This window comes from Mastigoproctus giganteus, chromosome 6 (genome assembly GCF_048544385.1).
Source record: "Mastigoproctus giganteus isolate SK-2022 chromosome 6, ASM4854438v1, whole genome shotgun sequence".
Classification (NCBI taxonomy): domain Eukaryota; kingdom Metazoa; phylum Arthropoda; class Arachnida; order Uropygi; family Thelyphonidae; genus Mastigoproctus; species Mastigoproctus giganteus.
Window position 1 is genome coordinate 66,786,083 of NC_143580.1, and position 12,122 is coordinate 66,798,204.

At 36.3% G+C, this 12,122-nt stretch overlaps 1 protein-coding gene across 1 annotated transcript in view; it reads right to left on the reverse strand.

Moving 5' to 3' along the window:
* LOC150084389 (platelet-activating factor acetylhydrolase-like) overlaps positions 1 to 12,122 on the reverse strand; it is a 171,032-nt gene that overhangs the window by 52,959 nt on the left and 105,951 nt on the right. The window contains exons 3-4 of the mRNA XM_090376026.1: positions 10,972 to 11,137; positions 3,367 to 3,616 (exon numbers count right to left, since the gene is read on the reverse strand). Of these exons, the coding sequence (XP_090232152.1) occupies positions 3,367 to 3,616; positions 10,972 to 11,137 (416 nt within the window). The remainder of the gene's footprint in view (positions 1 to 3,366; positions 3,617 to 10,971; positions 11,138 to 12,122) is intronic.

The window sequence follows — 12,122 nt, forward strand, 5'->3', positions numbered from 1 at the left end:
AGAACTATCAATGTTTTTAATGGTGCAAACTGCACCATTCCAAAAAGTTTTAACTGTCATTTCCTCTTTATCCTCTAGTTCAGTTAAATTGCTTAAAGTTCGACGCAGATAATAAGCTTTAAATGATGCTATTACTCCCTGATCCAATGGTTGAATCAGGGAAGTTGTGTTTGCTGGAAGAAACAACTTTGACAGGAATGCATGTGTCCAACATGTTAAGATCAGTAGGATGTCCCGGAGCATTGTCTAACAACAAAAGAGCTTTTTCTTCAAAGTTGTTTTTTTGACAATACCGTTTTACTTCAGGACAAAAGTGGTTAACAAACCAATCAGTAAATAACTCCTTGGCAACCCACGGTTTTCTATTTACTTTCCATATTACAGGTAAATTCATTTTTATGTTACCTTTTAACGCCCTCGGATTTTCTGAATGGTAAACTAATAACAATTTTAATTTATAATCGCCAGAGGCATTTGATCCAAAGAGTAACGTTAAATGGTCTTTGGCTGCTTTGAACCCAGCAGCTGATTTTTCTTCAATAGAAATGAAGCTTTTTGTTGGTAGCCGTTTCCAGAACAAACCGCTTTCGTCAACACTGAACACCAAATTTGGTGGAAAATTTTCACGTTCAATTATTTCCTTTAGTTTTTCTGGAAACTTATTTGCAGCTTCTCCTGTTAATTTTACACTATGAATCCTGGCCCGTTTTTTAAATTTCTCGAACCAACCACGAGAAGCCCCAAAGGTTTCCGTAATTTCTTCAGTTTGTTTAGATTTCAGGTGATTAAACTGGAATATTTTTTTTTTATGTTAAATGGGGCTTGAAATTGCGGACTTCGTTATATCGAAGCTTCGTTATCAGAGGTAACGTTAACCGAGGTATGCCTGTACATTAATAATTTGGTAATTCAAGTAATATAACATTTTTTAGGTTCTGATTTTTTTTATTAAATCGTTCAATCTATTCTGGCCCGCATCATGATGCGAAAATTTCATTCGGCCCGCATCATGATACGAAAATTTCATTCGGCCCGCTGACGAAAAAAGTTGCCCACCCCTGCTCTAGATGTTACCTACCTCCCCTAAACGTTTGTACCAATATTTTTGAGACACCCTATATATAACTGTAAAAATAATATATTTAAAGTTGATTTTAAAGAACACATGCTCAAGCACTGCCACCATCACTGGAGAGACCAGTGTATGGTGACAGTTGACTGCAAAGATTAATACGAAGAAACGTTATTTTCAAAGCAATTTCAAATAGTTGAGCTTAGTTATATCTATCCATTCTGATTTAAAATTAATCATCTCACTAATAGTTGACTATTATTCAACTATTAGTGAGATGATTATTTTCAGATTTCACTAATAGTTGACTTTAGTTAATTCTCTCCATTCTAATTTCCTGAAATTTTATAAAAAATATATCCTTATATTCCTAACATTTGTGATTAATTTACATGTATTGCTATATTTTATACCCACTTTTAGGTCTGATGACAAGATTCAATAAAATCTTGAAATGTTAACAACACTAAGTTAACTTTAGGTATTCAAGTGACCAATTATCTAACTGCAGCATTTCTATAAATTAACTTAATTCATATGACAGATGCGGTAACCCCAAGGGCTCACATCTGGTGAGTATGATGGGCCTGACACACTCAGGATCCTGAGCTGATATCATCATTCTTCTCTTTATGGTGATTCCCTTCTACTTCTAACTCTTATTCCCTCTCTCTCTCTCTCTCTCTCTCTCTCTCTCTCTCTCTCTCTCTCTCTCTCTCTCTCTCTCTCTCTCTCTCTCTCTATAATAATAATAATAATAATAATAAGAGTGTCACTCATGAATTTAATCTTTTAAAATGATAAATCACATTCAATTTTCAAATAATTATATTCACTTATCCTAAATTCATTACTTAACTACTTCACAAGGAGCATCTTTATGTAATTTTATAATCAATTATAAAATGATATTCTTTATACTCAGTGCAAAATGTTTTCTTTTAGCCTTCTTATTGGCCTCTTAGATGTATCTTTGATAAGAAATGATCATGATAATCAAAAAAAAACATGTGTACACACGAAAGGGAAGGCTTGAATAGAAATAGGCTAAATGCCATTCAAAAAAGTGACAAGTGAGCAAACTGTTCTGCCACAGCCACCAATACACCATTTTAAAAATATCCAAATTTCAGCACGTCTGGGGAGGAGAGAAATCTGGCCATTTCACTTCTGTCATTAACTGATGCCATCCTTCATAAACTACTGATTATTTGTAAGCTTCTTTCAAGGCAAGAATATTATTAGTTGAGGCCATATTGCACTTCTGTGTATTATGTTTGCAGGCTGATTGGAATGTCATACAGGCATGCTGAAAAAACCCTGCTCCTTCAGCCTAAGAATGGCTAACTAAAGTCCTGATTGAGAAGGCCTTTAGAAATTCCACTGACCATTGGCAAGACTCAAACCCAGACCTCTTCAAATGAGAGACCAGTGGTGAACTCATTATACTGTCATGGTGGACAATCATAAGAGTTCCAATGCTCTAAAAGGTTTCCTTAGACTGAAATCTGGATCACTATAAGTAAAATTTAATAGTGCTTTAGAAAAATCAAAGGAAGTATTTTCAAAGAGCAAGAGGATGTAATACTATTTGAATAGAAAGTCAGATGAAATACCTACAGTCAGATGAATGTGAAATGCAAATCAATGGGGGAAAAGGTGTAAGTGAAGAAGAATGGAAGAGACAACCAGAGGTCTGTACACTTGAACCTGTACACCATTGAAATGATGCATGTTTCTTTGCTATTGATATATCCAGTCTCAAACTTCTAATTCTACCTGACCATTTATAAATAGTAGCTTAAATACTGATGTTAAAAAGATTCAAGCTGGATTTAGCATGTCCTGCAGGACATGGAAAGAACGAAAACAGGATTTATTTTTATTTTACTAGTCCTCTCAGGACAAAAGAAACCACTTATATCATGCAGCAGAAGCAACCAGTAAGGGATGGATAAGGATAGAGAAAACATTCATATTACCAATTTCAAAAATATATCTGATGAAAAACAGAGCAGACAAGGTTATCTTGCTTGGGGTAGAAAAATATCTTCCCAATCCTAAGTCCTCTGGAATAAAAAGTGAATGGGTTCTAAGATTATAATGAAGCCTTGACCTACATTGATTTTGTAGCACCATATTTCAAAAACTGTATATTTTTAGCTCTCTTTCAATCCAAGAATATTATCAAATGACTGTTAAAACTGAATAAAATTCTCTTAATTCCATTTAGCTCCAATTAAAAATTCTAAAGGCATAAATTTCTTTGAATTTTTATCTTAACTTTAACCAACCTGTTTATTACGGATATGGCTTTTTTCCTCTTCTCTCACTTTCTGGTAAAAAATCCACTGTTTTGTATTGAGTGTAATGGCTTCGCTGTTCTGAAATGTTTCCTGAGTTCTCTGATGATTGTTAATATCAATCCACTCATCCTTATTGTCTAATACAGTATCTGACTGTGAAAAATCTGTTTTAGAGTAATCCTGAAGAAATGATGTTGTCATTTGTTTCATCCGGAAAGTAACAGCAGGTGATTTATCCCTATAACATAAAGTCACTGAAACTTTCATGCTTTTGGCTACTATCATTACTACTATACAATAAAGAATTCAAAACTGTATCCCATTATGTAAAGTTAAATGAAATGTTAGGAATGATTAAGTATAAACTAAATTTTATTCCATTCTTTAAAAAAAAAAATTTAGAAAATTAATGAGAATTTTCAAAGGGTTCAAAGGGAGCAAGTTGTAAAAGACATTAAAAGTGAGCATAACAGATTTTAAAAACATTTTTATCTTGATATTTTTCTATTCAATAAACTGAGGCTCAGGAAAAGAAAATTTGCATTATCTACAAATGTATACATAGATGTATAACTATATATACTTGTACATTATATTTGAGCACCCTAATGAAATTTGTGAAAAACATCACATAGGTTACATTTAATATTAAACTCAGAAAACTCTTAACATAGTGTTTTTCTGAATTTAATACTAGTATCTGGGTGTTATTTTTTCTTCCCCTTCTCCCTCAGTGCAGGATGACCTTTTCCAAAATTATATATAGAAATATTTAAATTTGAACACTGAAAAAAGTGCACATGTCTATGATAAGCAGCAGCTGAGCTAGTATGCTTAAATTAGGGTTTCTCAACCAGGGTTCCATTGTATCCTAGGGTTTCACAGAACACTGGCAAAGTTTCCCTGAGAAATCAAGGAATAAATAAATAAAAATTCCAACCATGCCTCAAAATATCATAGGAATTCTTTAGCAATAAAATTCCCATGTTTCAGACTAAAAAAAAAAAGTTCATATTTAAGGTTATATTTAGTTGTATTGTGTCTGTGTTTTAGTATTGTAACAGAGTCACCCCACCACTGATAACAGAGGAGCCAGCCCTGTGCCACCAAGAGAAATAGAGTAGCAAAGTGAATGCGCTTCTTGGAAGTGGTGTCCATATCTGCAGGTCAAGTTCTGAGAATCTCTTTTGCTTTTCAACTGCTACCCAGAATTATCTGCATTTCTAGTCTTTTTTCAATCAATCTGGTACCAGAATGTTTGAGAAAGTTCTTTTTGTTTTATTCCAACTTAGTGATGATTGGAAAACCAAAAAGTCTATCTTAAATAGACAGTGCAGTTCCACAGATCTTAGCAAGAGTGATAGAATGATTTTTTTCAGGAGTGATTTCATGAGTGGTGTTTAGAGCACATCAGCCTTTTGCTATTTTGTAATTTTCAGTCCTTTCCGATTTTTTCAATTAGCATTTTTACCAAAACCATGGTTGTTTTTGTGTAACTAAAATCCCACCTTCATAACAGTATTCTCAAATGACTACTGAAGATTGAGAAATGTTGAAGTATATGAAAAGAAGATGCATCAGTGAAGGAGAGGATGCTGAAAATGAATCAAAATTATCAGGGCCAAGTATGAGTAAAGCAAGAAGAGAAGTTACTAATATTAAAAAAAATTCTCCTTTACAACGACAGTTACTCAGCCATGGGTTTTACATGGACTGGAGACAAAAACTGTCCCATTCCATTGCATACTGTTTTCAGGGGGGAACTAACAAACACAGCTATAGCTGCAGCCAAGTTAATTGATGCCACTACTAATCATGGCTGCTTGTAAAATAAAACAAGACACTGAAAGTTGATTAATTTCAATGACTTTTTGATTTGTAGGGCAAACAGCACAAAGGTTTTCAGAAGAAAGTAACTATCAGTGAAAATGTTTAAGAAACAAACCATTTAGTAGCTGGGCTACTTGCAGAAAAAATTAAAAGTCGTACTATTGCTGAAAGCCTAGTAATGTCTACTTGTAAAATAAGAGTGAAAACAATGAGGCAAAGATGCCGAAAGTGAAATCGATAAAGTTTTTATTTCTAATGATGCTTAATGTAGGTGAGGGGATGATATGTCACATGACATTGAAGAAGTCTTATCTGAAATACTAAAGATTACTAACGTAGTTCTCCAAGCTGAGAGACATAACAAGTAAATCTCAGCTATTAACATTCATAAAATTTTAAAACATAGATGAAATAATGGAAAATTTTTGTCTTAAAGGACTATATAATTTCTAATAACAACTGACAGACTGGTTTAAGTTAAACTTTATTAAAATAAATACAAATAAATAAAAAGATATATACATAAAGTACTAAAACAGGTATATATCTTGATTTATTTATTTTAATAGCGTTTAACTTAAATCAGTCTGTTGGTCATTACTAAAAATTACATAGTGATATGCAGCTCGATGTCCAAGGCCTGTTTTCTAATATTGTAAAGAACTACCAGAAACAACCAAAGGGCAAGATATTGTAAACATCTTGTCTTCTTATTTGGAATCCTGTGGTTTGTCATGGAACAGGTGTGTTGGAATTTGCACTGATGGCTCCCTCTCAATAATCATTGAGAGGGAGCCATCAGGATGTGTGCCACAGCCATCTCAATGATGTGTGACACCCTTTCAACTCAATGAAAGGCTGTGTCTGTCACACATGTCAAAACAACAATTGATGTCTTAACCTAATGCTCCCTCCACCAGGAGTTTTTGTTTCAAAAACTTTTGCACAGGATTTAAAACAAGTCCTTGATGTAGCTGTGAACATGGTCAATGTCACAAAGCAGGGGCCTCTTAAGTCATGCATGTTTGAAAAGCTGTGTGAAAATAGAAAAAAGACCATGTGACTTTCCTTTCATACACTGAAGGCTTTGAAAAGGGAACATTTTAACAAGGGTATTTGAGCTGTGAGAGAAAGAACAGCTTTTCTTCAAAGATTAGCATTAGCATTAGTAGAGGCATATGATGCAAGAAAGCAAGCTTATGCAGCATCAGCCAGAAAAAAAAAAAAAAAACTTCCACTTCACCCCCCCCCCCCGTTCGTTCAAAATACCTGTCCAGCTGAGCCTTAAATTTATTTAGGCTATCAACTTCCACAACAAGGGATGGAAGTCTGTTCCACCAACCAACTACCTGCTGGCTAAAGGCAAATTTCCACACATCTATCCTACATCTGTCTTTCCTCAATTTGAATTTATGCCCTCTCAGGTGATTATTCTGAGCAAGAGGAAGAATCCCATCAGCATTGAGTATGCTCAAACCATTCAAGGCTTTATACACCTCTATCAGATCACCTCGCCGGTGTCTAGTCTCCAGACACTGTAATTTGCAGAACTTAAGCCTTTCTTCGTAAGAGCAACCCTTTGTTCCATTCACTAATCTTGTTGCCTTTCTCTGTACTCGTTCCAGCAGCTCTACATCCTTCTTGAAATGAGGCCTCCAGACCTGTATACAGTACTCAAGGTGTGGCCTGACCATTACCTTATACAAGGGAATAATCACCTCCTTATCCCTGCTAGAAAAATTCCTGTATATCATTGACAAGACACCATGAGCTACTCTTGCAGCCCATCTGCACTGCACAGAGAACTTCATATCTGCCTGCACAATTACCCCCAAGTCCTTTTCATTCTCTACCACTGTCAGTGTAGTACCACAGAGTTGATACGTTGCTCTGGAGTTGCTGTTTCCCGTATGTAGTACTTTACATTTCTCAATGTTAAACTTCATTTGCCACCTCTCAGCCCATCTGCTCAACCTTTCCAGATCCTGTTGCAGCAGCATAGCGTCAGTAGTGTCCTTAACAACCCTGCCAACCTTTGTATCGTCTGCAAACTTGGACATTAAGCTTGGTATTCCATCATCAATATTATTTATAAATACAGAAAACAACAATGGACCCAACACTGAACCCCGAGGGACTCCACTAATAACATTAGTCCATGATGATCAGTGTCCATTGATTACCACTCTCTGTCTTCTCCCCCTCAACCACCCCTTTATCCATAGCAGCAATTTGCATCCAATGCCACACTGCTCCAATTTGTGCAGCAGTCTTCCATGTGCAACAGTATCAAAAGCCTTTCTAAGATCCAACTATATAATATCAAAGTTATTCCCTGCATCCAGTTCTTTTGTGACTGCATCATAGTATCCAATCAAATTGGTCAGGCAAGACTTCCCCTTAACAAAACCATGCTGTGTCTGAGCTATAACTGAAGTCTTGTCTAGATGATCCTGCAGTGCTTCTTTAACCAGTTCCTCCATTAATTTTCATGGAACAGAAGTTAAACTCACAGGTCTATAATTACTTGTGTCAGCCTTTGATCCTCCTTTGTGAATTGGGGTCACATTTGCACATCTCCAGTCTATGGGTACCTCCCCTGAGTCCAAGAAAGCTCTCATAATTATGGCTAAGGGTTTGTTTACTTCCTTTGCTGCCTCCTTTAATATAACTGGATAGATCCCATTCACCCCAGGTGCCTTTCTTGTGTTTATCTTCAACAATTTCTCCTCCACTTTACTCTCAGTTATTACAAGATTATCTAGCTTACTGCCAGATAATAATAATGCCAGTTTTTTTGACTTTGTTGAAGACACAAAATGGCTGCTGAAACTAGCCTACTTAGCAGATATTTATCAGCAATTAAACATCTTGAACAACAGCATGCATGACCCAAAAGAAAGCATTTACTCCCACAGACAAACTCAGCAAGATGTTCTGAGGGCAGAAATGTTTCAAATAAGTGGGTGCCAGGGGAACAAGCTTAAATAATTTCTAGGGGTGTGTCAAAGTAGAACACTAAGTCTTAATTGTTTATACAGTAATGTCTGAAGTGTCATCAATAAAATGAGTGAATTCGAACTTCTGGTTAAGACAAGTAACACTGACATAATAAGGCTTACAGAAACATGATGTCACCTGAAAATAGGGGATGGTGAGTTTCAGTCTGGTATGTACAAGGTATTTAGGAAGGATAGAACAGACAGAAGAGAAAGTGGGATCATGCTTCTTATAAAAAGCAGCATGAACGCAACAAAAGCTTTCCCAGATTCAGACTTTTTACATGCTAGTATAGAATCTGTATGGTGTGAGACAGTTGGAAGCAAAGGTATAATGAGAGTGGGAGTAATCTACAGGCCAGGTGATTGTGAACATTATGATGAGAGCCTCTATATGCAAATGGAATGGGCAAGTAAGCATGAATATCTTATTGTGGGTGATTTCAATTTGCCTCTAATTGATTGAAGCAAATGTGAAGGAAACTTCACATGGGGGACAAAATTTTTAAATCAACTAGATGATTGTTATTTGTATCAACATGTCGATGTAAAGTAACTATTGATGTAAAGTAACTGTTGAGTTCATCTGCAACACCAGCTGGGATATCTAGGGAAAGAATACTCTAGACCTCGTCATCACCAACGAGCCAGGTGAGATAATAGGGCTGACAGTACAGCAGCCAGTAGCAGGAAGTGATCCCGGAGCTCTACGGTGGACAATGAAGAGAGAGAGAGAGGTAGCAGTAATTAAAGGCAAAGGAACGGGGTATAATTTCAGGAAAGGAAATTATGATGCCTTAAGGTGCTACATGGCCTCTATTAACTGGGTAGATATCTCACAGTGAGCGAATACAATTAAATTATGGTATACCTTTAAAACATTAATCACAGAAGCCTTGAATGTGTATATACCATTCCAAGTTGGATAAATAATGATGATGCCAGATTACTTGAGCAGGAAATGATGGCATGGGAAAGTGACAGAGCAATAAAAAGTACTGAAGCTTATAACAGCTGCAAATTGATCTGTAATAGTGCCACAGAAAAGTTTAGGCTGGCAAAGGCAGATTATGAGAAATTGCTGGCAAAGAGAGCAAAGTGTGGGGATAAGGAATCCTTCACATATATAAATGCAAAGAAAAGAAGGATAAATCAGAACGGACCTTTATTTAATGGATGTGAGATAGTATTAGATATCTCAGCTGATGTTGCAGACGAACTCAACAGTTACTTTACATTGATATTTACAGAAGAAAAACCCTTTATATTAATGGGAAATTATGGGAGTGAAGTTGAAAAATATGTAATTAATGATAGTGATATTTCACATGATTATTTAATAAAAAACTTTTGCACCTACAAGCAAGTAAGGCTCCTGGGGCTGATGATGGCATATACCCTATAATTTGAAGGGAGGCAGCAAACGAGTGCATTAAACCATTAAGGCTAATTATGAGAGCATTACTGGACTTCAGAGAGATTCCGTTGGATTGGAAAAGTGAAGATGTATCGCCAATACATAAAGGCGGTTCTAAGCATGTGGTGTGAAATTACCGACTGGTTAGTCTAACTTCAGTAATAGGGAAAATCATACAGGTAATGATCAAGAGTGGAATTCAAGATTATTTAGATAGAAGTGGAATTCTGAAGGATACACACACAGCATGGTTTTGTAGAGGGAAAATCATGTTCAACAAATCTGGTTAGCTATTTTGACAGGGTCACTCAAGAACTGGATTTAGGGAATAATTTTGACATTGTTTATTTAGATTTCAGCAAAGCATTTGACTCAGTCCCACATGAGTACTTACTTTATAAGCTGGAAGTGGTTGAAATAACAGGGAAAAATCCTTAAATGGATAGCAGGATGGCTTCAGGGCAAGAGGCAGAGGGTTGTGATAAATGGTTATTCTTCAGATTGGGTAAATGTAAGAAGTGGGGTTCCTCCAAGGATCAGTATTGGGACCACTGTTGTTTTTGATTTTCTTAAATAACATCAATGAAGGGATAGAGGGTGTGATGTCTACATTTGCAGGTGGGATTGCCAAGCAGAGCTTCTTCAGAGTGACCTAGATAGACTTCAGGAATGGTCAGAAAAGTGGCAGCTATGCTTTAATTCAGCAAAATGCAACACCTGGGGAACAGCAACCCCAAAATAACTTATACACTTTGTGGAGTTGAACTAAAGTCAGTAATGGAAGAAAGGGATTTGGGAGTTATGATATGGTCAGACATAAAGTTCTCCAAGCATTGTAGACAGGTTGCAAGGAAGGCCCATGGTGTCTTATCAATGATAATGTCTGTATTTGATGAAATGATCAGCACTTCAAATTTAAATTTATTTACAATGCTCCTAGCATTAGCATACATGCAAGTATACATGTACCTGTTCTTCCTCTTAATTACCCTAGTTCAGCCCTTGTATTTACATGCTCCACGATGGCCACAGAAACAACTGAAAACACCAACACCACATATTTGGAGAACACACTTGAGGTAACATAAGGACGGTTGCAGGAGAGAAATGTGAAAATTTGCTTTCAGATTGTTGAAACAAACATTCATCTGGTGTTATAGAAGTGGGTAGTTTGAATAAAGTTAAGGAAGAACTAGACAAATTCTTAGAGGGGATGACCAGGAGAAGTGGAAAGTGTTTTTTTTTTAAGCTTTTCTTGCATCATTGCCTGTACTAATTCTTATATAAGTTGTACATGTGATATAGAGTTCACTTTTCATTAAAGTACAGCTAAATTTTTTTACTTACTTATGCTCAAGTACAGCAACTACATATCCATGGGAGGCCAACTCAAGGCATATTGTTGCATAAGTTACTCGACAAGCTAGAAGTCCATGGGAAAAAATAATTACAGGAAACTTAATCCCATTATTGAGAGGTTCTGCCTTCCAAATAGCAGGGATGAAAAATTTACCTACAATAAAAATACAATCATAATGAATCATTGTTTAAGAAACACTACGTCAGATAACTAAAAATATACAAAGACATCTGATTTAAAAATAAAAAGAAATTTTTAAAAATGCAGTATGTGCTTTTCGATAGGATGTCATATTTGTGCTAGCTACTGAGTGCAGGCCATTTTCAAAAGAAGAAAGTCAAAGTTCTTGGTGATTTTCAGTGTTTGAAGAAGGATAGAGGTAATAAATCTAAGAGAATATAGTAGAGGTTTTAAGCCAGAGGAGAACAAAAAGTGAAGATTTCCGATAGTCTCTGATGAGGAATATCCGAAAAACATATGCATAAGTAACACCTACAAAGTGAAAGGATCATAAAGTAAATAATTATGACAAATGAGAAGAGTGACAGTTGAAGCAAGCAAAGACTGAGATTATGTTAGAGAATGTTGTGCGCCTTCGTAGCCAGGTGGGCAGGAGCAGCAGTGCGTAGCACACACTTCTTGATTAGACAAGGATTCGAGCCCGTGAGCCAACAAATACGGAGCATGCAGAAAGGTCAGGGAATGACCACCGCATATCCCTGGAGCAATATGGCCTTAGTTGCTAATGCTCCTAAAAACCAAATAACAAACAATAACAGAAAATATTGTTGGGATGGGCAGAGTAGAGACAAAAACAGACATTACTAAAATTACAACCAAGATCGTGTATATTTGTGAAATGAATTTAGGTCCTTGAGGTTGTCACAGACATTCTCTCAGATACGCCAAACAAGCTGTACCTGCTACCTGGGAGTCAAAAATGCTGATGGAACTGATATTTGGGTGACACTCAAGTCAAGTGGACCCAATTTCGGAGAAGTCAGGATGGTCTGTGACAGCCAAATCCTCTGCTTGCACCTTCATGATGGTGGGACTGTTGGTAATCCTGGGTATAACCCCCATGCACAAGCACATTGTGGGTAACCACTCAGGTGTGAACCAACGTAAGCAGGAGTCG